This window comes from Triticum aestivum, chromosome 2A (genome assembly GCF_018294505.1).
Source record: "Triticum aestivum cultivar Chinese Spring chromosome 2A, IWGSC CS RefSeq v2.1, whole genome shotgun sequence".
In the NCBI taxonomy this organism is placed as follows: Eukaryota; Viridiplantae; Streptophyta; class Magnoliopsida; order Poales; family Poaceae; genus Triticum; species Triticum aestivum.
The window spans coordinates 125,683,238-125,709,554 of record NC_057797.1 but is presented as its reverse complement, the minus strand read 5'-3'; the positions used below and the strand labels follow the sequence as shown (position 1 = coordinate 125,709,554).

Sequence of the window (26,317 nt, the reverse complement as noted above, 5' to 3'; positions counted from 1 at the left end):
GGAGCGGGCAGTGATCGGAGTACTCAGTAGATAGCGCTTGCAGCAAACAATCCGGATGTTCAAGCTCCCAATCGACGGAGACAAAAGCGCGGTCTATTTTAGTGAGTGTGGGCGTCTCCCGTTCATTGCTCCACATGTACTTGCGTCCATGCAAAAAGAGCTCCTTCAACACGTTATCATCAACAAAACGCTTGAACTTCCCCATCATTCTCCTGTCCAGGTTGGAGTTACTTTTGTCTGCCGCATATAGGATAAGGTTGAAGTCTCCCATAACAAGCCAAGGCCCTGGGCTTAGCGATCTACGCTCCGTAAGCTCGTTCAAGAAATTGATCTTGTGTTCATCCTCCTGCGGCTCGTATACTACTATTAGCCACCACGACACTCCCTCCATGGGCGAAACGTATCCAGTAATGCTATGGGAATCGTTGACAAAATTTGTCAAGCGTACCCGTGTGGTTTCCCAAGCCACAAAGATACCACCTCTAGTGTCTGACGCTGGCAAATAAGTGAAACCATCATAATTCAGCCCCATGCATTGCAAGATTACAAAAGTGTCCACCACCTCTAATTTAGTTTCCAAGATACAAACAATCGCCGCACGACAGATTCTAAAAATCCTCTGAGCGCCTTCCTTTTGGCCAGATTGTTGAGACCTCGAACGTTCCAGCACACCAGCTCTAGGGCGTTGAGAGACATCAGAAATATGCCTCCAAAGTCGCCCGTGCGATCACGCCTACTGCACCAAGACCGGCTCAGCCATCCCTGTCTCCTCCGCAAGATTGAGCGGCATCGCCTTCCCGAATATAGCTGCGATGGCCCTCAACTACGGCTCCTGAAGAGGTGAGTCAAACACCGTACGCAACTGACCTAGCACATCCTCCGAGACCGCCAGATCATCACAGTCAAAACCTAGGGTTTTGACCAGAACCGTTTCAGCTGTCGAGGCCTTCGTCTTCCTTGTGTTGCCGGCACACACGGACCGGGTTGCACGTCTTGGAGTGAACGGGTCCTGGCCAGTTTTGACCCCACGTAGCCCTTCAAACTCTTTGAGCAGCGGTGGCGCTAGTTTTTGTTGGGGAACGTAGTAATTTCAAAAAATTTCCTACGCACATGCAAGATCATGGCGATGCATAGCAACGAGAGGGGAGAGTGTGTCCACGTACCCTCGTAGACCGAAAGCGGAAACGTTAGCACAACACGGTTGATGTAGTCGTACGTCTTCACGATATGACCGATCAAGTACCGAACGCACGACACCTCCGAGTTCTGCACACGTTCAACTCGATGACATCCCTCGAACTCCGATCCAGCCAAGCTTTGAGGGAGAGTTCCATCAGCACAACGGCGTGGTGACGATGTTGATGTTCTACCGTCATAGGGCTTCGCCTAAGCACCTCTACGATATTATCGAGGTGGACTATGGCGGAGAGGGGCACCGCACACGGCTAAAAGATCCAAGAGATCAATTGTTGTGTCTATGGGGTGCCCCTCTCCTCCGTATATAAAGGAGGGGAGGAGAGGGCCGGCCAAGGGGAGGAGGCGTGCCCAAGGGGGGAGTCCTACTCCCACCGGGAGTAGGACTCCCTATCCTATTTGGAGAGGGAGAGGGAAGGAAGAGGATCTTTACCGGTCAATAACCAATAGCGGAACCAGGATGCTCAAAAGTAACATATCCTATTTCGATATCCAAATATAGTCGTCCAATAACCAATAGCGGAACCTGGATGCTCATATTGGCTCCTACATATTCTATGAAGATCTTTATCGGTCAAACCGCATAACAACATACGTTGTTCCTTTTGTCATCGGTATGTTACTTGCCCGAGATTCGATCGTCAGTATCTCAATACCTAGTTCAATCTCATTACCGGCAAGTCTCTTTACACATCATCCTGCAACTAACTCATTAGTTGCAATGCTTGCAAGGCTTAAGTGATGTGTATTATCGAGTGGGCCTAGAGATACCTCTCCGACAATCAGAGTGACAAATCCTAATCTCGAAATACGCCAACCCAACAAGTACCTTCGGAGACACCTGTAGAGCACCTTTATAATCACCTAATTATGTTGTGATGTTTGGTAGCACACAGAGTGTTCCTCCGGTAAACGGGAGTTGCATAATCTCATAGTCATAGGAACATGTATAAGTCATGAAGAAAGCAATAGCAACAAACTAAACGATCAAGTGCTAAGCTAACGGAATGGGTCAAGTCAATCACATCATTCTCCTAATGATGTGATCTCGTTAATCAAATGACAACTCTTTGTCTATGGCTAGGAAAGATAACCATCTTTGATCAACGAGCTAGTCAAGTAGAGGCATACTAGTGACACTGTGTTTGTCTATGTATTCACACATGTATCATGTTTTCGGTTAATACAATTCTAGCATGAATAATAAACATTTATCCTGATATAAGGAAATAAATAATAACTTTATTATCGCCTCTAGGGCATATTTCCTTCAGTTTTTTGAGCAGTCCGGTACAAAACGCCTTAATGTTTCCCAGGGCCGCCATCTCCTTGGCAGTTAAGTGCCCCTCATGCTGCTGAGAGACAGGTGCACCAACGTCCGAAACGCATCCGCCATGCAGCTGCATTTGCATGCATGCATCTCTCGTGGTCACATCGGCCTCCACAGTGTTTGCCTCAGACTCCTGTAGAGCGGGACCCAGGTCAGTCGTATCATTTGCTGAACGCGCTATCTCCTCAGTTGTCGCAAGCTGCAGCACATCCGGCACGGGGGCCCACCCATCTGCGGTTTTGTCGGGCAGACACACCAGCGAGGAATCTGGCTGCATGGCCTCCTCTTCTATTCCCGGCTGAGATTGGGTAGTGGTGGCCCCCTCGAGGCGACCCACATCCGTACGCGCCAGATCCTCAGCCCTATCTCCCGTGTAGTGATTGGCTAGGTTTGGCTCCGCCAATGCGACGACCATGATGGCCTCTCCCAGAGTTTTGCCTGCGCCCGGGATCGGAAGAGATCCCTTTCTAAAAAGCCTCGCCCATCGTTTTGTCCTCGTTTCCTTTCTCGACTTCGATTTCCAGCCCCGAGGTGTCGGCACCCACATCGGCTTCCTAGTTGGCTCCAATCCTTATCTCTACCTGGTCAAAAGTGACCTTATCCTGCCCCAGCACAGAGAGCTGCGCCGGATTGGCCACCACCTGAGCATGTGCAGGCCTTACTCCTGAACTCCTCCCCGGATCTTCTGTGGCCAACAGCGGCTGCAGCGCTGGTGGAGCGCGTGCGGCGGCGGCCACCTCGTCCTGATTCTGATTCGTCACAGTCCCCATGGTACTGCCACTGAGCGCGCATGCCATCGTCGCCATGCGAGAGGCCATCGGTGGGATCTGCCAGTTCGATGGCCCAATGCGCCCAACAAGGGCCTGTCTGTATGAGCGACCTGTGGCGCCACCAGCCGGTGCACCACCACGGTGATCACGAACGCCCCTAGTCCATGGCAGCACACGCCATTCGCCCTGGCCAGAGTAGTCCCCAAAGTCCTTCGGCATTTCACTTTGTCCGCTTCCATTTGAGCTAGGCGGTCTCAACCAACGCTCAAGACCCTCATGATCATGGATTCTCCCGATGTGTATGAAGGTTTTGTACTCCAGCAATGCCCGGGACATAGGCATTCGTGCGCCCGGCCCTACATTCATTTCCGGCTCGGGCACCCAGAGGCGCTTGTCCATCGGCACCTCCTCCGGGTCGACGCACCAAGCTCGCAACTTGAAGAGGGAGAGATCTTCTCTGTTCTCAGTTTCTGGCACCATACTCTCAATCAAGCACACCGAACCAAGTAACTCAGCCACAGTCTCCGTCGTCCATGCATGGGAAGGAACTCCCTCGATCATAAGATCAACTTGCGAGCGCATCACCCTGGTAACAGCCTGCGCTTGCTTGAGCCATGGCTTGACGAACAGCTTGAAGAAGCCATGCTCGATGGTGCCCGCAGCTAATGCCCTGTTACGAAGCTCTGGCGCGGCGAACACCACAAGGAAGTCCTCGGGATGGAACTTGTGGACCGAGAAACGATGGCGAGGGATGTGCAGCTCCTCGGAAATTGCCTCGGCCGCCTCCTGGCACGACACCGCCGGTCTGGTGCCGCCCACATAAGCCACCACTGCCAGCCTAAGTCACTGCTCCAGATCGTCAATCTCCTGCGTCCGGCGAAGCACGCAAACACCACCAGTACCCACGGCTGCAGCCGAAGCCTGCACGAACACCATAGGTGCGGTGACCACTGGCACTGGCGAGGTCCTCTCCAGTGGAGAGGTCTGCCTAGTCGCCAGCGTCAGCCTGTGTGCAAGTCCGGCCTGTGTCGGCAGCTGCGAAGACCGCACAACCTTGGCAATGGCGTCTCGCCGGTGCTCTTCCTCCGACCTTGGGCTTCTCGGCCGCTTGCACTCCGTGGAGATGTGGCCCTCCAGTCTGCACCGGATGCAGAGTGGGGGGGAAACTGCAGTCGTCTCTTCTGTGTCCATCTCGAAAGCACTTGAAACAGAGGCCGAACAGGTCAGCCGAGATCTCCCTCCTCTCCGGCGACGAGGCAGGGGAGCGCGACCTGGATCCACCCGCCGCCGCCATCTTCATATTCTGGAAAGATTTCCTCTTGCGCCATAGCGCCTTGCGCGAAGGACCGGGCCTGCGCCAAGGAACGGCAGATCCCGCAGCCGGTCCAGGATTTGCACCAGCCGGCGCACCTCCAGCTCCAGTCGAACCGCCCTCAGATCCCGACGAGCCTGACAGACCGAGCCCGGAGATGATGGGCTGAAGCCTGGAGGACACCGACGCAGGGCTCGCGGGGCCGTCCGCCATGACGAGCGCGAGCGGAAGGACAGCGGGGGGTGGGGACCGGGGCCCGGATGGCCGCCGGCAAGAGAGCGGTGGCCGCCGGCGGGGATTGGGGGGGGGGGGGGGGGGGGGGGGGGGGGGAGCTCGCTAGCGGGGGTAAGTAAGTTCTCTCGGATTTTCTTGAGCTGAGGCGCCACCGCCAGGCTGCATTATTGCTTCTCCAGTTCTCCCTGTCCCCCGCCAGCCAACCTTCCATGTGAGCCCCACTCCACCGTCTGAGAATTATGGCGAAAGTGGGAGATCTCTTCCTACAAAAGCAGAACCATGAGCCGACGGCGACAGCAGCAACAGAACTCATTCAGCAAACCACTATGTCGCCGATACCGTCGCTCCTCCTCCTCCTCGTCATACCCGCCGTCCTCGCAGCCGACGGCGGGAAGAAAAAGCTGACGCACATCCACCAGTACACTCACGAGACGCTCTCGGGCCCGAACGCCATGGAGGGGCTCCTCGTGCCGTCCCCCTTCGGCGCCAACGCGACGTTCGGGCAGGTGGCCGTGTTCGACGACGAGCTCCGCACCGGCCGGGAGCGGGACTCGCCACTCGTGGCGCGGTACCAGGGCATCATCGTCGCCATGGGGCAGGCGCTGCAGGGCCACCTGACGGTCGCCACCGTCGTGTTCGTCGGCGGGGAGCACGCCGGGAGCGCGCTGTCCGTGGAGGGCTCCTTCCAGGGCTTCCAGGGAACCTCCGAGCGCAACATCGTGGGCGGCAGCGGCAAGTTCAGGATGGCGCGCGGGTACTACCTGCTCAAGCTCCTCGGCCAGATGTCGCCGGCCACCTCCGAGGTCGACTTCTTCGTGCTCCCGTGCGACAGCGCCTACCTTTAACTTTTTTGTGGTTGCTAAATTATCTAGGACGTCAATAATTGCCACACGTGTGGTGTATCGGGTGGTTGTGCTGCACGCCTCGTGTGGCATGGAGAAGAACCCGCCCGCACGGCCGCGTCCGGGCGCGCGCAGCCACAGCTCGCACGTCCAGTGTGTGGCAAAACCGTCCACACATCCGGGTCAAACGACCGCGCTGCCCACACGACCCAACACGCCAGTCGTCCCGGGCTCCTTTGGATCCCTAGTCCGCCCTGCCGCCATCGTCTCCCACCTCTCGATCCCCTACCTCCATCGCCTTCCTTCTCTGGTTGCCATGGCAACCAGAGCAGATCCATAGCGCCTTCCCACTGCTAACCACCCACCCACCGACCCCTCCCACCCCAACCCCGCCCTCCCAAGACGACGAACTAAAGCAAGTGGATCTCTGATCTCCTTCTGTTTCTCGGTCTTCTTCTATCCAGAAATCTGAAATTGCAAATTTGCCCACGAAGATGGCAACTGGATCCACGCTATCAGGGCAAACACCCCACGAATTTGTGTGTCTTCACATTTGCCCACCAACATACGCCAGATCTGCCATATACTATGCTAGAGTTGTGCCAAGCTTCTGGGTTGGCTTGGTGCGAGCAGTTGGTAATGAAGCATGTGTAGGAATCACTAAAAATAGGGAGAGAAAGGAGGAATTTGGCATAGGGAGGGAGGAAAAATAATTACCACTTGTATCTAACGTCAGTTGCCATCTATCGTTGTCCTTAGTTGCCACCATGTTATCTTGTTGCTTGCCATCCTATTTTATTGTCTGTTGCCATCGCTTCAAAGTGATAGCTAGCATCCAGAATTCAGAAAAGAGAATGAATGTGCATGTCCTACTTGCCATGAGGTGTTGGTTGCGTACACAAGAAATGTGATAAGATTGCCGTGTTATCTTCTACGTGCAAACAACAAGAATGCCTTTTGCGGATTGTTGATGCGTTCTTGTTCATGCAGTGACTAACAACACAGTGGTGGAAAAAAAGCAGAAGAATGAATCACGAAGACGACACTGATCCTTGGCTTTCTCAAAGGCCGGAAACGCCACCTTGGGACGCAGTAGAGTACAACCAACTCATTTCTTCAGGGCCATTGCTGCCACTACTAGAGCACTACGCGGGCATCGGTACGATGCATGATAAACAAAAAAATAAATAGTTGCCATGTTCGTGACGATGAAGATGTCATTCTACTTATGTCCTACAATCTAATTTTTAGCAGGTTCTTATGACCAAACCACAATCAGGGGGGCAGCATAGCAAGTTCAGTCACAGGGCGCTAACGCTGGCAAATGTACGGGGAACCAACTTCAGCTAGCTAATGTGGAAAATCAAGGTAACACATATGAAAAAGAAACTTACTATTGTGGACATGAAATTAAACTTGCAAGGATGGAAAAAGACTCACGAGTTACGTCGGAAAAATGTAGGACCTTCATGCAGCACGTGGCATCAGGCGGCAACCATGTACCTTCCATCAACGTCGTACACAGGTGAGTGCATGAAGTGAAGTTGTGGACAGTGAGTTAGGAGAAAGGAACATATCTGACAGCTGTAGTTGCCATGCCTGGACAACTGCAGTTGCCATGTTTAATCAAATGTGATTGCAATGTCTAAACAACCGTGGATGACAAGTGTGAACAAATTTGTGTGGCATGGTTGGACCACAACATGTGCCATGTTGAACAAACTATAGTTGCCATGCAATGACCAACTGCTACCATGATCGCAGGTTGTTACGGTGGAACCACATCGACAAACGTCTCATGGCAAGCTTCACAGTTGCAGGACAACGCTATTGCAGATAGAGCACATCAAATTGGAATGACAGACCACACAAGATCAACACATGCAACACAACAAGGTAAAAAATGTGAACCAGAAAGCAGTACCGCATTTGCTTTTGTGGGAATAGCATGTGAGGAAAAGTAGATTTGTAACGGTGGTGGTGGAAAAAACAAACAAAAAATGCTACCAAGTGGCCGTGTGCAAATAGTCATATATTTTCTTCAAGATTTGCCAATTGCTATAAGAGTGTGTGCAACATTCATGATTGATCACATTTGCCTATTGAGCTCAGGCCTAGAATACAAGTTTCGATGCTATAATATACCGGTTGCCATGTATTGACAATAGTAGTTAACATGTATGTTGGACTGTAGCTGCCATGGCTATAGAATCCAAGTTTTTATGCTAAAAGAAGCTGGTTGCCATGTATTGGCAATAGTAGCTGCCATTACTGGAGAATTACAATTGCCATGCATGGCCATATGCAGATTCATGGCTAGCTGTGTGAATGATGTCATGCAAAATCACATGCAGTTGCTGTACTCTGTTACGATAAACATGCCATTCAAGCAAAATCTTACGCTCGTACTTGATTTTTTATTGCAGGACCTTCAACTACAATTAATAGCGGCGAAGGGACATCTACTGCGGGGAGCTCTGAGCACACGGAAGACACGTTCCACTAGCCAACCAACACTCATGCCACAAACAATGCCGAGTCAGTGTCGGAAATGGCAATCGTTCCAGCAATGCCGACAAGCACACCTTTGTACACCAGCACAAGCAACACTCAAGCAGATGAAATAGCAGCCGATACTGAAGTGAATGATGAAACCGATGACGAAGCACAAGGGGATGAAGATGGTGGGCAATCAGAAATCATCGTACCTCAGCCACCGTATGTTGGGCAGAGATTTGATTCGTTTGAAGATGCAAAGGAATTCTACTAGACATATGCAAAGTTCCATGGGTTTGCGGTCAACACCGAATGCCATAGGAAAATTAAAAAAACTAACGAGTACAACAGAGGTGAGATGAGGTGCTACAAGGCACGAAGAAACAAGAAGGGCAAAGGTGATGCGCCTGTCGTTCCGGAACGAAACAGAGGTATCATTGTCAAGACGGAATGCCCTGTTCGGTGTAAGCTGAACGTAGATGGAGCACGATGGGTGGTCACTGAATATTTTGACGAGCACAACCACGAGCTCATAAGAAGTTTGACTTGGTAAAATTTCTGACCGCCCACAGAGGATTCACCCCCCTCGAGAAGAAATTCATAAAGCTGCTACATGATTGTAACGTCGGTCCATCAAGAATGGTCCGAATACTCTCCCTCATCCACAGCAAAAATGGGACTCTGAGTAGCATGCCCTACATACCGGCAGACGTCACAAACCTAAAGGCAAAGTACCATAGAGAAAGCAAGTTGGCTGACATAGAAGCCACAATAGCCTACTTCGATGAGAAAGTGAAAGAAGATCCAGATTTCTTCTACATGATAAGATTGGACGATGAGGACCGTGTTAGGAACATGCATTGGGTGGATGGTGCTGCAAGAAGAGCCTACAAACATTTCCGAGACTGCATTTCATTCGACGCGACATATCTCACTAATATGTACAAGATGCCATGCGCTCCATTCATAGGAATAAATAAGCACAATCAGTCATTGCAGTTCAGTTGCGGGGTCGTTCGGAACGAAGACATGGATGGGTACACTTGGCTGTTCAAGACCTTCTTTGAGTGCATGGGTGGACTTGCTCCGATGAACATAATAACAGACCAGGATTTTAGCATGCGTGTAGGCATAGAGGAGGTCTTTTTGTTGGCATTGCACAGGCAATGCAGCTGGCACATTATAAAGAAGGCTAAGGAGACGCTAGGGCCGTTCTTTGCTGACCGTCTAGAGCTGCACAAGGCATTTGAGCTGTGCGTGGACCACAACTTGACGATGGAGGAGTTTGAAAGGAGCTGGATGGCTATGATTGAAACATATCAAGTCCAAGACCACGAGACGCTTGCTAGCCTGTGGGAAAAGCGAATGTACTGGGTGCCGACCTACTTCATGTAGTGCTTCTTCCTGTTTCTGCAGACTACACAGCACAGTGAGGGGTTCAATGCTGTTTTGAAGCGGTATGTGAGCCCTGGCAACTCATTGCTACAGTTTGACAGGCAGTACACCGCTTTGCAACAAAAAATACTGGGATCTGAGCTACAACAAGAAGCGAACAGCGCGCTCAAGTAGCCAAAATTGCTAACGTATTTACCGATGGAGAGGCAGATGAGCAAGATATACACCAACAAGATTCTTAACAAGTAAGTCATTTGTGGTACAATCTTATTTGCACAAGCATGAAGGTAGTAGGTGCCATGTAGAATGCAATGCAGTTGAAAAGCTTATTTGAAAATGATGATTTTTTGAAAAGTAGCCATCGAGTACAGAGTAACCATGATATGTAGTTGCCATGTTTAATGACTACAATTTGCCATGTTTAATGAACTACAGTTGCCATGTTTACTCAAGTGCAGTTGCCATGTTTACTCAACTGCAGTTGCCATGTTTAATGAACTGTATTTCCATTGGCCATGATGGTATGGAATGCAAATTCCAAATGAAGTTGTTATGCAGTTGCCATGTTTAATGGACTGCAGTTTTCATGTTTAATGAACTGCAATTGCCATATTTAATGAACTGTAGTTGCCATGTTTAATGAACTGTACTTGCCATGTTTCCTCAACTGCAGTTGCCATGTTCATTGAAATGTAGTTGCCATGTTTGAACGAACTGTACTTCCATTGGCCCACAACAACATAAGGTGCTACAAAAAACTTCACACACGAGTTTAACAAAACCACACAAAACTTGCAGATTCCAGGAAGAAATAAAGCGTGCCAGCATGTACACGGCTTTCCAGGTGGACGAACATACGTTCAAGGTGTGTTCTATCCTGGGCATGTCGGATTCAGAACCTGAAGACCCGGACAAGGGAAGGAACTACTTTGTGAAGGCATCGATAAGCGAAGGCGAATACTACTGCCAATGCTGCAAATTCAAACGGGACGGAATTGTGTGTTGTCACATACTAAAAGTAATGAACATGAACGCGGTGACATGAATGCCCCACCATTTCATAAGGCGGCGATGGACTTGGGACGCTGACGACGCATTGGCGCCGCAAACATCAAACGCAGTTTTGGCTGTGCATGATGAGAGACCAGAGTCAACCATGGAAGCCGTGAGGCACGTTGTGTTGACAAAGAACTATGCTGAACTAATTGATGAAGCGTGCAAGAGTGATGAGACAGCGAGGGTCGCAGAAAAACACAGGAAGGCCCTCAAAAGAGAGCTTGATGAGATCAAGAAGAGGAAAGCTGAGGAAGCCTTACACAGGTTCCCCCGCACATCAAGTGTGCCTTGGTCCATGGGGCCATCATCTGAAAACTCGAAGGTAGGATCTGGAACAGCAAGCACACAAACCCAGGTTAGGAACCCGCCCCGTTCCATCACAAAAGGGGGTCCAAAAGAGATAAGATACAAATCGGGATTGGAGATTCAAGCAAAACACAAGAAACCAAAGAAAGGGACGGGCAATCCATAAGCAACATTGGAGCAATGTGACTTGGTCCTTCGTGACCATTTTTTGTAATCTGGATGTTCTAAATTTTGTAACAATTGGAGAATGACTCTTGAGGGACATCAGAATTTGAAGGAAAATGCCATGAATGAATAACTACAGTTGCCACATGTAGGGTACTGAATTTGCCATGTTACTTAAACTGAATCTGACATGCAATTTCTACTGAATCTGCCATGCCATTTGTACTGAATTTGCCATGTTATTTGTACTGAATCTATCATGTTAGTTGTACTGAATATGCCATGTTAGTTCTACTGACTCCGCATCACGCAGATTTCCATGTCCAGTCATTAGTCACACATATTGTATTGTGGTGCAAACTATGGGAAACAAGTTGAAACAGTCACGTGCAGCAACCGCACAGGTTACGGCTGCGTGATCAGACTACCATGCTAGCCGTTACAGTTAGCAATGAAAAAAAAGAACCAAACAGACAAATGAAGAAGGACGATAACTTTCACTAACTGTGTCTGATGAACTACATTTACCATGTTTTCAAACATCGTAGACGTATTTGAAACACGAAGCTGGTACTACCAACGATGAAACGCGTAATAATACTGAAAACCATAAACATATCTGCTGTCACACCTAATTAGGTTCACATCCACACATATATTACAGAAAAATATTCAAATGTCGCTCACACACCACCACTACATACTAGGCTACACGGAGATGCAGTCATAACATAGTACACGGACATGGTTTTGAAAAGAACAAAAGTAATACCTTACATTCCTCGGCAACAGAATGTAAGGTAGGCGTTCGGTATGGAGCACCACGTGATCACTTGTACTTCTTGGTGGCTTTCTTGACAGCTTCTGCTATGAACTCACGTGCGTTGGAGCGCGTGTTGAAATCTTCATTCATCAACCAGTTCCATGTGTAAATTTTGCGGAGCTCGACGACCATTGCAGCTGTGACGACAGGAACCCGTCGACCTTCCCACTTTGCAAGGTATTCCAATGTGTGAAAGCCGTAGTCGTGCCTAAACAAGAAAAGAATTAGGTTAACTCAGAAGAACAGAGAAAAAAAATCATAAACTTCAATTCAGAGGTGACAAAAGAGGGTAAGCATTGGTTTAGAGGACACATGAAGAAAAGATGGGAAAATACAGTTTCCTTGCTTCGTAGTCGCCACGTTATCAATTGGAAAATGTCTGATCTGGACCTTTGAGTTTTCATAGTGACGGTTCCATGTCTCTTTGAGGTTGTTGATGAAGTATTCAACATGCGTAGTAAGGTCTGCATCAGCTTCTGAACACATTAAATCAAGCACCTCAAAACGTTGGTTCTTTAGGTTAAGGCAGATCGCGTAGTGGTGACCACACTTGTCGTGTGGGTCGTGTGGTGAAAGCTCCTGGAACATGGGGGAGAAGACCTGCAAGTAAAATGAAGGACAGAAGAAGCAGAGTTCACATGAAGAACATAAATGATGTAATTGGGAAAATGACGTGTAAAAATATCAGCGGTTGCACTAACAGGCACATGAGTGACATAAAAGCAGCAAGGGTCCAAAAAAGTAAACCCACGTAGAATGTTTATTTATAGTGGGTAATTAAAAGAAGTTGCCATCCATGTATGAACAAAGTTGCCCTGAATTTTAGTTTGAAGTTGCCACATAGGTTGTAGTAAGAAGCAAATCAGAAGTCATTTTACATGGCAGCTGTTGCCACATGAAACAGCTATCACAAAACAGGGTGTAGCCCACATCTGAAGCATAGCTACTGGCAAAACTTACCATGGGAGGAAAAAATGTGCAAAAAAGGAAGGAGTACTCACACATTTCTGCATTGTGAGCTTGAAATCACCATGCGCAGCAAAATGCTTCCTCAGGATTTTGTGGTGGAAGTCACCATCCCATATTTTGCACGTCACACTGTACTGCATGATTGTTTTGTCGGGAGACATATACATATGCCTGTTGATGGAGTCAATCCCACATGCAACTACATTCTTCAACATTTTACCGAGTGGCCTCACAGACTCGGCAAGATCACCCAGGTCAACATATGTCGCATCACATTGTATGATCTTGGTTCTGTCCAAACATGAGCTATATGAAAATGATATAACATGAAAGAATCATGCCTACTAAGTAAAAAAGAAATAAAATGTAAACGGAGCATATCTAGAAAATAACAAATGGAGCAATGATACGTCTCCAACGTATCTATAATTTTTGATTGCTCCATGCTATATTACCTACTGTTTTGGACTATATTGGGCTTTATTTTCCACTTTTATATTATTTTTGGGACTAACCTATTAACCGGAGGCCCAACCCAGAATTGTTGTTTTTTGCCTATTTCAGTGTTTCGGAGAAATAGAATATCAAACGGAGTCCAAACGGAATGAAACCTTTGGGAACACGATTTTCTCATCAGACAAGACCCAGGAGACTTGGACCCTCCGTCAAGAAAGCCACGAGGCGGTCACAAGGGTGGAGGGCGCCCCCCCTAGGGCGTGCCCCCTGCCTCGTGGGCCCCTCGAAGCTCCACCGACGTACTCCTTCCTCCTATATATCCCTACATACCCCCAAACGATCAGATACGGAGCCAAAAAGCTAATTCCAGCACCACAACTTTCTGTATCCATGAGATCCCATCTTGGTGCCTGTTACGGAGCTCCGCCGAAGGGGGCATCGATCACGGAGGGCTTCTACATCATCATCCAAGCCCCTCCGATGAAGTGTGAGTAGTTTACTTCAGACCTACGGGTCCATAGTTAGTAGCCAGATGGCTTCTTCTCTCTTTTTGGATCTCAATACAATGTTCTCCCCCTCTCTCGTGGAGATCTATTCGATGTAATCTTCTTTTTGCGGTGTGTTTGTTGAGACCGATGAATTGTGGGTTTATGATCCAGTCTATCTATGAATAATATTTGAATCTTCTCTAAATTCTTTTATGTATGATTGGTTATCTTTGCAAGTCTCTTCGAATTATCAGTTTGGTTTGGCCTACTAGATTGGTTTTTCTTGCCATGGGAGAAGTGCTTAGCTTTGGGTTCGATCTTGCGGTGTCCTTTCCCAGTGACAGAAGGGGCAGCAAGGCACGTATTGTATTGTTGCCATCGAGGATAATAAGATGGGGTTTTTATCACATTGCATGAAACTATCCCTCTACATCATGTCATCTTGCTTAAGGCGTTAGTCTGTTTTTAACTTAATACTCTAGATGCATGCTGGATAGCGGTAGATGAGTGGAGTAATAGTAGTACATGCAGGTAGGAGTCGGTCTACTTGTCTCGGACGTGATGCCTATATACATGATCATACCTAGATATTCTCATAACTATGCTCAATTCTGTCAATTGCTCAACAGTAATTTGTTCACCCACCATAGAATACTTATGCTCTTGAGAGAAGCCACTAGTGAAACCTATGACCACCTGGTCTCTTTCTCATCATATCAATCTCCATCACTTTGTTATTGCTTTGCTTTTTTACTTTGCCCTTTTACTTTTTACTTTGCATCTCTATACCAAAAATACCAAAAATATTATCTATCATCTCTATCAGATCTCACTTTCGTAAGTGACCGTGAAGGGATTGACAACCCCTAAGCGCGTTGGTTGCATTGATCTATTGTTTTTGTGTAGGTACGAGGGACTCGTGCGTAGCCTCCTACTGGATTGATACCTTGGTTCTTAAAAACTGAGGGAAATACTTACGCTACTTTGCTGCATCATCCTCTCCTCTTCGGGAAAATCCAACGCAGTGCTCAAGAGGTAGCAAGAAGAATTTCGGGCACCGTTGCTGGGGAGTCTGCGCAATAGTCAACATACCAAGTGCCCATCACAATTCCTATCTCCTGCATTACATTATTTTCTATTTGCCTCTCGTTTTCCTCTCCGCCACTTCACCCTTGCCATTTATTCGCCCCCTCTCTCTCTCTCTCTCTCTATCCTCCCTCTCTTTCTCTATTTGCCTCTTTTGCCCGTTTCCCTTTTGTTTGCTTGCTTGTCGTCATGGCTAGTCTCATATCTTCTCCATTGTCTCCCGAGAATGAAGTTCTAAATTTTAAACAAAGGGAGGGAGAAAATCTAAAAGATACTTGGTATAGAATTTGCAATGCTCAAAATAGATCTACCAGGAAGCAATCTACTTCAGTTCTTCTCCGCAATTTTTATGTAGGTGCTAGTCCTTGGTATAGATATATCCTTGATACCATTACCGGAGGGAATTTATTGGGTAGCCATACTTTTGATTCTTATAATGCTATGCTAGATTTATTTGGCTCACCACCTCTTTTGGTTAATGGAACTATGTTAACTTTGGAGCATGTTATGCAAAGACTTGAAATTATTGAAAATAAAGTTGCTACCATTGAATTAATTGAAAATCTAGATAAAAAGATCCACGATCAAATTACCCAATATGGATCTAAGGTGGGAATGACTTTGGAAAATATTAAGAAAAAGGAACCCATAGTTAATGAGAAAATAAATCTAGATTCCACTAGAATCGATAAACTTGAGGGTTTCATTACGAACTTGGGAACCACCTTTTCTTCCGTAAAGAATACTCCAAGTCCTCCTACTAAAATTGCCAAGCTTATGTATGTTCCTAAAAATAAGGGTGAATCATCTAGTAAGGAAACTGTGGATCTCAAATCTATAAGTATTCATCCCAATCTTTTTGCTATCATTAAGGAACCAATTGCTACAAATGAATTTTTCGATCTTGTGCCTAAGAGTTTGATAATAACTAGAAAGAAAGAAATTCCTAAGGGAGATAGATGCCTCATTGAATAATTGCCTACCAAAGATGGCAATACCTAGATCTATTCTTGCTTGTTATGCCTAGCTAGGGGCGTTAAACGATAGCGCTTGTTGGGTGGCAACCCAATTTTATTTTTATTCCTTGCTTTTTGCTCCTGTTTAGTAATAAATAAATTATTTATACTCTGTTTTGGTTGTGTTTTTTGTGTTTAATTAGTGTTTGTGCCAAGTAGAACTGTTGGGAAGACTTGGGGAAAGTCTTGTTGAACTTGCTGTAAAAAAACAGAAACTTTAGCGCTCACGAGAACTGCTGTCATTTTTATTTGGAGAGTGAAATTTAGTTAATTCTTTTTGCATATGATTAATAGATAAATTCCTCACGTCCATCAATTTATTTTAGAATTTTTGGGGTTCCATATGTTGCGCTAGCTACAGATTACTACAAACTGTTCTGTTTTTGACAGATTCTGTTTTTCGTGTGTTGTTTGCTTATTTTGATGAATCTATGGCAAGTAAAATAGTTTATAAACCATAGATAAGTTGGAATACAGTAGGTTTAACACCAATATAAATAAAGAATGAGTTCATTACAGTACCTTGAAGTGGTCTTTTGTTTTCTTTCGCTAACGGAGCTCACGAGATTTTCTACTTTAAGTTTTGTGTTGTGAAGTTTTCAAGTTTTGGGTAAAGATTTGATGGATTATGGAACAAGGAGTGGCAAGAGCCTAAGATTGGGGATGCCCATGGCACCCCCAAGATAATATAAGGACACCTAAAAGCCAAATCTTGGGGATGCCCCGGAAGGCATCCCCTCTTTCGTCTACTTCTATCGGTAACTTTACTTAGAGCTATATATTTATTCACCACATGATATGTGTTTTGCTTGGAGCGTCTTTTATGATTTGAGTCTTTGCTTGTTAGTCTACCACAATCATCCTTGCTGTACACACCTTTTGATAGAGCCATACATAATTTGGAATTTGATAGAATACTCTATGTGCTTCACTTATATCTTTTGAGCTCTATAGTTTTACTCCAGTGATTCACTTATATCTTTTGAGTTTTATAGTTTTGCTCTAGTGCTTCACTTATATCTTTTAGAGCACGGTAGTGGAATTGTTTTATAGAAACTATTGATCTCTCATGCTCCACTTAGATTATTTTGAGAGTTTTAATAGCATGGTAATTTGCTTAATAATAATATGCTTGGTATTAAAGATTTGTAAAACTTTCTTTTGAGTGCATTGAATACTAAGAAAAAACAATGATGCTCGATAATTGTTTTGAGATATGAGGATGGTGATATTAGAGTCATGCTAGTTGAGTAGTTGTGAATTTGAGAAATTCTTGTGTTAAAGTTTGTGATTCCCGTAGCATGCACGTATGGTGAACCATTATGTGATGAAGTCGGAGCATGATTTATTTATTGATTGTCTTCCTTATGAGTGGCGGTCGGGGACGAGCGATGGTCTTTTCCTACCAATCTATCCCCCTAGGAGCATGCGCGTAATAATTTGCTTTGATAACTTCTAGATTTTTGCAATAAGTATATGAGTTCTTTATGACTAATGTTGAGTCCATGGATTATACGCACTTTCCTTCCTTCCACCATTGCTAGCCTCTCTAGTACCGCGCACTTTTCGCCGGTATCATACACCCACCAAATACCTTCCTCAAAACAGCCACCATACCTACCTATCATGGCATTTCCATAGCCATTCCGAGATATATTGCCATGCTACTTTCCACCGTTCCGTTCATTATGACACCCTCCATCATTGTCATATTGCTAGCATGATCATGTAGTTGACATCATATTTGTGGCAAAGCCACCGTTCATAATTCTTTCATACATGTCACTCTTGATTCATTGCATATCCCGGTACACCACCGAAGGCATTCATATAGAATCATATTTTGTTCTAAGTATTGAGTTGTAATTGTTGAGTTGTAAGAAAAATAAAAAGTGTGATGATCATCATTTTTAGAGCATTGTCCCAAGTGAGGAAAGGATGATGGAGACTATGATTCCCCCACTAGTCGGGATGAGACTCCGGACGAAAAAAAAGAGGCCATAAAAAAAGAAAAGAAAAGGCCCAAACAAAAAAATGAGAGAAAAAGAGAGAAGGGACAATGTTACTATCCTTTTACCACACTTGTGCTTCAAAGTATGACCATGATCTTCATGGTAGAGAGTCTCTCATTCTGTCACTTTCATATACTAGTGGGAATTTTTCATTATATAACTTGGCTTGTATATTCCAATGATGGGCTTCCTCAAAATGCCCTAGGTCTTTGTGAGCAAGCGAGTTGGATGCACACCCACTTAGTTTCTTTTGTTGAGCTTTCATATACTTATAGCTCTAGTGCATCCGTTGCATGACAATCCCTACTCACTCACATTGATATCTATTGATGGGCATCTCCATAGCTTGTTGATACGCCTAGTTGATGTGAGACTATCTTCCCCTCTTTTGTCTTCTCCACAACCACCATTCTATTCCACATATAGTGCTATATCCATGGCTCACGCTCATGTATTGCGTGAAGATCGAAAAAGTTTTGAAAATGTCAAAAGTATGAAACAATTGCTTGGCTTGTCATCGGGGTTGTGCATGATTTAAATACTTTGTGTAGTGAAGATAGAGCATAGCCAGACTATATGATTTTGTAGGGATAGCTTTCTTTGGCCATGTTATTTTGAGAAGACATAATTGCTTTGTTAGTATGCTTGAAGTATTATTATTTTTATGTCAACATGAACTTTTGTCTTGAATCTTTTGAATCTGAATATTCATACCACAATTAAGAAGATTTACATTGAAATTATGCCAAGTAGCACTTCGCATCAAAATTTTTGTTTTTATCAAGCAATAGTAAAAAGAGCGAAGCAAATGAGAGGTTATGTGGTGTGGTCATTACGCTTTCAGCTCCTTCATGTGATTGCTATTGGACCTCGCATTTCCAAAGCGCTTGACAATATCATACAGCTGGTTCTGATCCTTTGTGGCCTTGACTTCTGGCTCGTAATCATCCGCGGATGGTGCGTGAACTACCATATGCTGCCTCACAGAACCAGGGGTGGCACTTCTAATGGTATCCTCTGATACCGTCTTAGCAAGCATGTTAGAACTTGATTTTCCCTGGCCTCGTGACGACCTCCTCTGCAATGTTGTCTCCTCAATCCTGCGGTAAGCTTCATCAAGTGACGGCGTAATCTCCTCATGGGTGGTTGGAAGGATCAAAAAAGTGGGTTAGGATACCTGGAAAACAAAACAAGTTTAGTGTGAAAGTAAAGGGTGCATAATATGAAATGTAGGTACAAAACATAGGGAGTTGCCCTATGTAGTGCATTGTAGTTGCCATGCCGTATCAACTCCAGTTGCCATGTCCTTGCTGAATGGAAAAATAAAACATGGCAACAAAAATGTAGGTGACAAATGTGCAACAAATCCAGTTGCCATGTCCATAAGATAACATTTGCCATCACAAGTGAGAACCCCCAAAAAAATGCTTGGGACAAAAGTCATACTAAAAAGATGTATACAAGAAAATGATAAGCATAGAAGAAATGTACCTTGCACAATCGGCTCTGCAAACTTCACAGCCTTCCTGCCCTCGACCATTGGCTGTGCCGTCATTGCGGCCATGCCTACTGGGTAAGCAAAGGCAACTGGCGTAGGATCTTGCACCACTGGATGATCTTGACTAATGCCAAGGCTAAAGCTCGGTGGGGTGAAGGCCATTGGGTGCCTCTCCTGCCTACTGGCCGGACCGCGAACAACTTGCTGGGCAGAATCCAAGGGTGAAAGATCAACAAACATTTCTGCATCGGCCACTGCAGAATCATCGGGCTTATTCATAGGGCGGGGGTGTTTTTAGCGGTATCAGTCGCAGCTTTCTTGACAATCTTCTTGTTTGGGCTGTAGGGGACACCAACGTTGACTGGGAGCTTAGAAGTGCACAGATTTAAGCTGGGGTACTCCACGGCGGGTGCAGGCGCAGTCTGCTCCGGACGTTCACCTCCGTCAGTCGTGCCCGGCTTACCACCTGGGTCAGTTGTACTTCGATCTTCCGTTTTCTCCATAACATTGCTTTTGGTAGGTGGTGGGAACAGTGTGGACGCAGGCACATAACCAGAGTCATCTCTTCTGCTCCTAGCTACAGCCGGTGCATTGGGTATGTCTACTGATTGCTTGCGGGGGCTACGACACCTAGGTGGAAGGCGAGCTCGCGAAACGGTCGCCTTAGCAACCTCTGGACCACCAGAAGCTAGAGCTGTTGTGCCAAGACTCTCACCCGTGGATGGCATATCATTATGAACTGTCACCTCAGCCCCTTCTTTCGTGGACGCAGAAGTGCCACCACCCACGCGTTTGGAATCCGTGTCAGATGAGCAGGAATCTTCCTTACTTAGGTTGATCTCGGGGGCGTCCACTTCAACACTTGCTGATCGGGTGGCATGGCTCACAACAGCATCCTTCATTGCCAGCAGAGTGGGCAATATTTCAGCAGTCCTGGCAGATACCGACTCGTCACTCCCAGATGAACGGATGCCTATTGTTGTAGCCTGCACATCTGCAACCGGCGGAGATGGTCGACCGCTTGCATCAGAGCTAGTCGGAACAGTTGCCGGTGCAGCACCAGTCTTGTCGATTGGCGCCTCATGAACATCTGAGTTGCCACCTATCGACAGCTTTGAATGAAGGTGTTTGAGTGGGTCTCTAATGTTCTGCTTGGTCACGCGCGTAGTAGTCTTCTTCACCCTGCAAAGAAAACGAACATGAAAAGTATTAAAAAATGAACAAAAAATATTTGCCATGGTAGCCATCTTAAAAAATGAAAAAATGTGTGATGTGCTAGAGATGCCATTTAAAAACTAGGTATGGATGAGCACACAAAGTCAATGGAAGGCTGGTGGTTGCCATGTAGCTGGAATAAGAGTTGCCATGTGGCCTAGTTAGCAGTTGCCATGCAGAACAAGCAGGAGTTGCCATCGTAGCCTTCTTGAAAAATGAAAAAAATGTCTGATGTGCCAGGGCTGCAATTTTAAAACTAGATATGGATGAGCACACAAGCCAAAGGAAAGCTGGTAGTTGGCATGTAGGTGGAATAAGAGTTGCCATTTAGCCTAGATAGCAGTTTCCATGCAAAACAAGCAGGAGTTGACATGCAGTAAAAAGAAAGTGATCATTGGAAAAACAGCAGTTGCCATGTGGGACTGATGGCAGTAGCCCATGTGGCAAGCTGAACAGATGCATTGAAAAGCAAAAATATAGCACTATGGCAATGAAAGAACAAGGATAACCTACTTCTTGACTATCTTCCTCAAATTTGGCAACACGACAGGATCCCCGGTGTTGGATGTCGTCGTACGAGGAGATGACCTGGTGGAAGCGGTGTCACCAGCAGTGGGGGCACCCTTGTTCAGTCGAGCAGAAACACGGGTTGGCGTTGGTGCTTGTTTCTTCGTAACTGCTCGTCCACTAGCTGTCGGCTCACTACACGTATAAGAAAGTGGCAAAAAGGTGCCAATTGTCAGTCACGAAAATCATGGCCATGCTTGGCAAAACAAATGGAAAAAGGGTCAGTCTGTTCAAAAGGAGAGACAAAACAAAATACTAAAATAGAAGTCGAACCTCCTCCTAGTAGCCAAGGGATCGGTCCTAGACCTCTTGCCAGGAGAGCCCTGCCCAACATCCTCTGGAGCCCTCCCCCTCTTTGAGGGCAACACCCCTTGCCTCTCACAGCTGTATGTTCTTTGACCTTCTTCAGTGAGGGGACATCTGGTGCAGCCTTGCCCTTCTTACCACCTGCACGAACTTCAACATGTTCATCATCGTCGATGTCGTGTTTCATGTTCTCCATGTCATCGTACTTGTCGAGAGCAGCATCTCCATCTAGTTCATCTTGTGTGTCAGGAAGATCCTGGGAACTGTTGTAGTCATACCAGGCATGGCAACCGGTTGGACGATGTGTCCGTTCTGCAACAAATGGAGTGAACTGCCTCGCAACCGCATCGCTGTCAGAGCCATTAAGGGACGTCCACCCCTCAACCAACTTCCCAAGCAAGTTGGTCATTCCGGATGCAAACTGCCCAATTAGATGCTCAACAGGTGCCCTCGCCTGTGCACGAAACAAGAAGCAACAGTAAACCACCATATTAGAGTCACGTGCACAAGATCAAATAAACCGAAACAACCATAGATATATATCCTTTATTACCTCAATAGGACAAGACGAAGCTGAGTGCACGTCCATCCACTTTCCAAAGTTTTGAGGCCCACCAAACACGCTGTAGTCTATAGCATGCTTGGCCATCAGCTGGAAATAACCAAAAAATAGCTAGCATGTAAGATAGAAAATAATGAACAACTAACTAACGGTTCATCTATTGCAAAAAAAAAGAAAAGAAGAGGAGGATAGAAGTTTCAAAATGGATGGCAGAGTTGCCATGTGGCATAAGACATGGATACCATGCGCAAACAGCCATGGCTAATAAGGTAGTCATCTCCTGTTAGCCACAGACGGTTGCCGTATGGGGATTTTTTCATATGTTATGCAACAACAAAATTGAAAGAATGCCGTGCAAAGAAAGAAGCCAGAACTGACCTGCAGTTCCCCATATTTCATATCAGTTATCTTGTCCGCGACAAGCACAACCTTGACAACATCGTAAGTCCACGCATAAACAACAAACTTGTGTGGAGGCGGCGGGCCTCCTATCCCAGTAAAGTCCAAAGTGGACAGATCAAGACGATCGACGTACATGAGCTGATGTACAACAATTTAAAAAGGAAAAAATATCAGTTGCCATCTTGGTATTTTGCAAAAACTAGCTAATGTATGTTCCTTCAGTCATCAAGTTGAAGGGCATGAAAAAATAAGAGAAAGTTGCCGTCTATCTGTGTTAGTTGCCATCATGTTGTGCTGGCAGTTGCCATCTTGTTACGATGGTAGTTGCCACAATGTCACCATCATAGTTGCCATGCATACTCAAAGGTGTTAAGAGTGTTTGCAAAGGAGTAGTAAAAAATACCATTAAATGGAGTCGACAACCCTTGTGGTACATCTTGTTTGAGAATGCATCATGCAGGAAGTCCGCAATGAACTTACACCAATTCATGTTCTTCACATCTTTCAGTTTCGCCTGCACGACACAAATTTTAAGACGAGAAGCTGCCGCACCATAAATCAAATGAAAAAAACATCAAAATAACTGGCAGTGACTAGCTTACAAATGACATCGGAGTCAAAAGATTGAAGGAAATAAAGGAGTATAGATAGATCATTCACCAGGATGGGGAAGCATTTGTTGCTTGGGCGAAGAGACATGGTCGGCGCAAAAACAGCTGAGATCAGGTACATGAGTAACTTCACTTAAAAACCTCACCATGGGTTGTCATGGCCTCCAGCGAATTTGCCAGCAAAGTCATGTTCGGCATGGTTGGCAACCCAGGAAACAAACGGACAAACAACGTTTCCTCAATCTTATTATTGACCTCATACGGGACTTTGATTTCTCCATGGGGAACACCCAAAGTGCAGAACATGGATTCCTCGTCCAACGGCAGTCTTCCACGTCCTGGAATCACAAGTTCCCTGGAGGCGAGGTCGTAAATCTCACCTAGCCAATCGCATATAGGGTTCACCAGATTCTTGCACCAAACATCCATCAGATCCTGCATCCCCATCTCAGCAGCAGCTCCATTATGCTCATCAGTAAATCCCTCGGTCAATAAAGTCAGGTGTTCTTGTGAACCCCTATTGCGAGTACGCTTCTTCTTCTGCAAAACAGACAAATAATCATTTGTTGCCATGTTTTCACTATCATGAAAATTTAGTTCCTAACAGACAATTGCAAACTCAATGTGGCATTCAAAACATATGGGGGGAGGGGGTGGACAGTTACCTCATCGCCATCTTTTATCCGTCCAGTTGTGCGATTCTGCCGCGGTAACTCCATGTAATCATCATCATCGTCTTGATGATCGCCGCGAGCCATTCTACTGAGGTAAGGACAAAGCAAAATGTTAGGGTGAAAATGAAAGTATGAAGTAAGCAGTTGCCACCTAACAGAATGTGCTTGCCACATGGGCTCAATTGAAAGTGGCAAAAAGTTTAAGCAATATCATATGAACACCCACACCCCTTATGATTATCCAACAATAAATGTGGCAACTAAACACATTGGCTTCATTTGAAAAATGTACAGATCATAAGGCACTTGAAACAAAATGCTGAAGTTGCCATGTTAGCACAAGATAGTACAAAGAAAGGCACAAAATCTTCCACTGCACAAACATATAATGTGGCAACTCACACTCTGTCCTCATACAAAAAATGAGTTGTCATATATTCAAAGGCAAAAGTACTAGGTTGAAATTGCCATGTTAAAATGGAAGACAATTCAAAAAGTGTTGAAAAACATCTACTGAACAACCTGTAATGTGGCAACTCACACACTGACCTCATATTGAAAATGAGTTGCCATGTAATATGGCCAAATATGTTCAGATATCACAAGTCAGCATGGGAAAACACAAAATTGAGTCTATAGTACAGTAGATTTGCCACATTATCCTGCCTACATCATGGCAACAGCCATAGTGTGTTAACAGAAATACTTGCCACATGGAAATCATATTTGTGGCAAACTGACACATTTGATCAGGAAATTAGTTGCCACCCAGTGCACATAGTTTCTGAAACTGTCATGACTACCTATTTACTACACTTTATCATGCCTACAGCATGGCAACAGCCATATTGTGTGCACAAAAATAGTTGCCACATGGAAAACATATTTGTGGCAACTGACACAGTTGATCATGAAATTAGTTGCCATCCAGTGCAGATAGTTACTGAAACTATCATGTCTGCCTTCATACTGCACTTTTGAAATACAACTACCTAGATCTAGGGTTCATTGGCAACTATCATAACCTGAAGTTCATCAACAAAAAACTTCCTGCACTGATCGCAAATATCATTTCGAGACAATACATAACTAATTGCTAGAAAAATACCGTCTCAATCCCAAGGGAGAACCAGGATGTGGCTGCGGACAGGCCGAGCCACACCGGCATGATAGCCGCGGCGGTGGCGAAACTGTGCAATGCCACCGAAAACGGCCAGCACAGGACTCCGCCGCCGGCGGGAATGGCGGAGCATCGCGAATCCGCCTGAATCTCGATGAATCTCGAGCGGAACATTGACCACATAGGAGAGGGGAGAATGCAGGTAAGGAATGTGAGCGTGGGAAGGAGCATTACCTTTAATCTGCAGGCACTCCGGCGAAGACGCTCCGGTCCGGCGAGTCCCATCGACGGCCGCAAATGCCGTCGACTCTTCCGCCTCCGCCGTTGCCTTCTCCTCTCGCCTTCTCTTCCAATCAAATGAACTGCGGGGTGGGTTGGGTGAGTAATGAAGTGGAGAGTAAATGGAACCGTGAGGGGAGGGGGGGCGAAGTGCACGATGTGGTGACGGCAACCACAGTTCGGGCGTGGCATGCGGGCGCAAAGCAGTTCCACCGCATGCCTCCGAGTGGCAACCATTGACCGTGGGGGGGGGGGGCAACCGGCATGTGGGTGAACACTCTCACACACCACACACGCGACTTGTCCTACGTGGCAAACAAAATCAGCCAAAACGTGCCAAGATTCATGCAGAAACTGTTGAACGGCGATGGAGGCGTGTGGTTGAGTTGGCTAACGCCCACACGTGTGGGCGTTAGTGTTTTCGATTATCTATTACTGGAGTGGGCGATGTGATAAGGTTGTGGGTCCGTGTGGCACTATGGAATAGTAAAATCTTTGCTTTAGTTTCTTCGCTGTCCGCGCAGTTGACTTTTCTGGCGAGCATTTGTCTTTGCTTTGGTGCTAAAGCTCATCTCCAACATTGATCACCAAATGGATCTCATCAAATGTCCGTGTGTTTGATAGTCCTTCGTGTAGCGCCCAGACGCGTGGGCATTATACTATGTTATGATAGCATTTAAGGGAAAGCCGATGTGATGTGTGTGATAGTGCCTAACTCACATACGCTATTCTAGGACTTAGTGTTTGCCCTTTGCCGGAGCTAGAGAGCATATGAGGGCTGGGGCGAGCAGAAAATTCTCTTAAGTCAACATGTAGCATCTAAGGCAAAGGTATTATGCTATTGCGCTATGCTCAATAGCATAGCGCCTAGATTTTTTATAAAGGGCGTTTTTTATTTACTCAGAATACAAACATATGAAAGGCTTTACTCCATCAGGAGTGGGCCCTGACTTGATCGCACCATGCCACGTTGGTAGGGAGTGTAGTGCTTGTTAGAATGGCGCTACACCATGTAGTATAGCGCCCACGTGTGGGATGCTACACGAAAGGGTTAGTGGATGAAACAGTTTCGCGAACAGTTCATTTTGTGAATTTTTTTCCAAATTCAGGTCATTTTTGTCGATTTTGCCTCT

The 26,317-nt window shown here is 46.1% G+C and overlaps 1 protein-coding gene across 1 annotated transcript; it reads left to right on the top strand.

Annotated features, from left to right (window-relative positions):
* The first annotated feature begins 5,047 nt into the window (after positions 1 to 5,047).
* On the top strand, positions 5,048 to 5,962 carry LOC123184995 (pterocarpan synthase 1-like). The gene has a single exon (XM_044597015.1). It carries the CDS (start codon positions 5,080 to 5,082, stop codon positions 5,683 to 5,685), a length of 606 nt encoding a protein of 201 aa, XP_044452950.1. The 5' UTR covers positions 5,048 to 5,079; the 3' UTR covers positions 5,686 to 5,962.
* Positions 5,963 to 26,317: the final 20,355 nt, after the last annotated feature.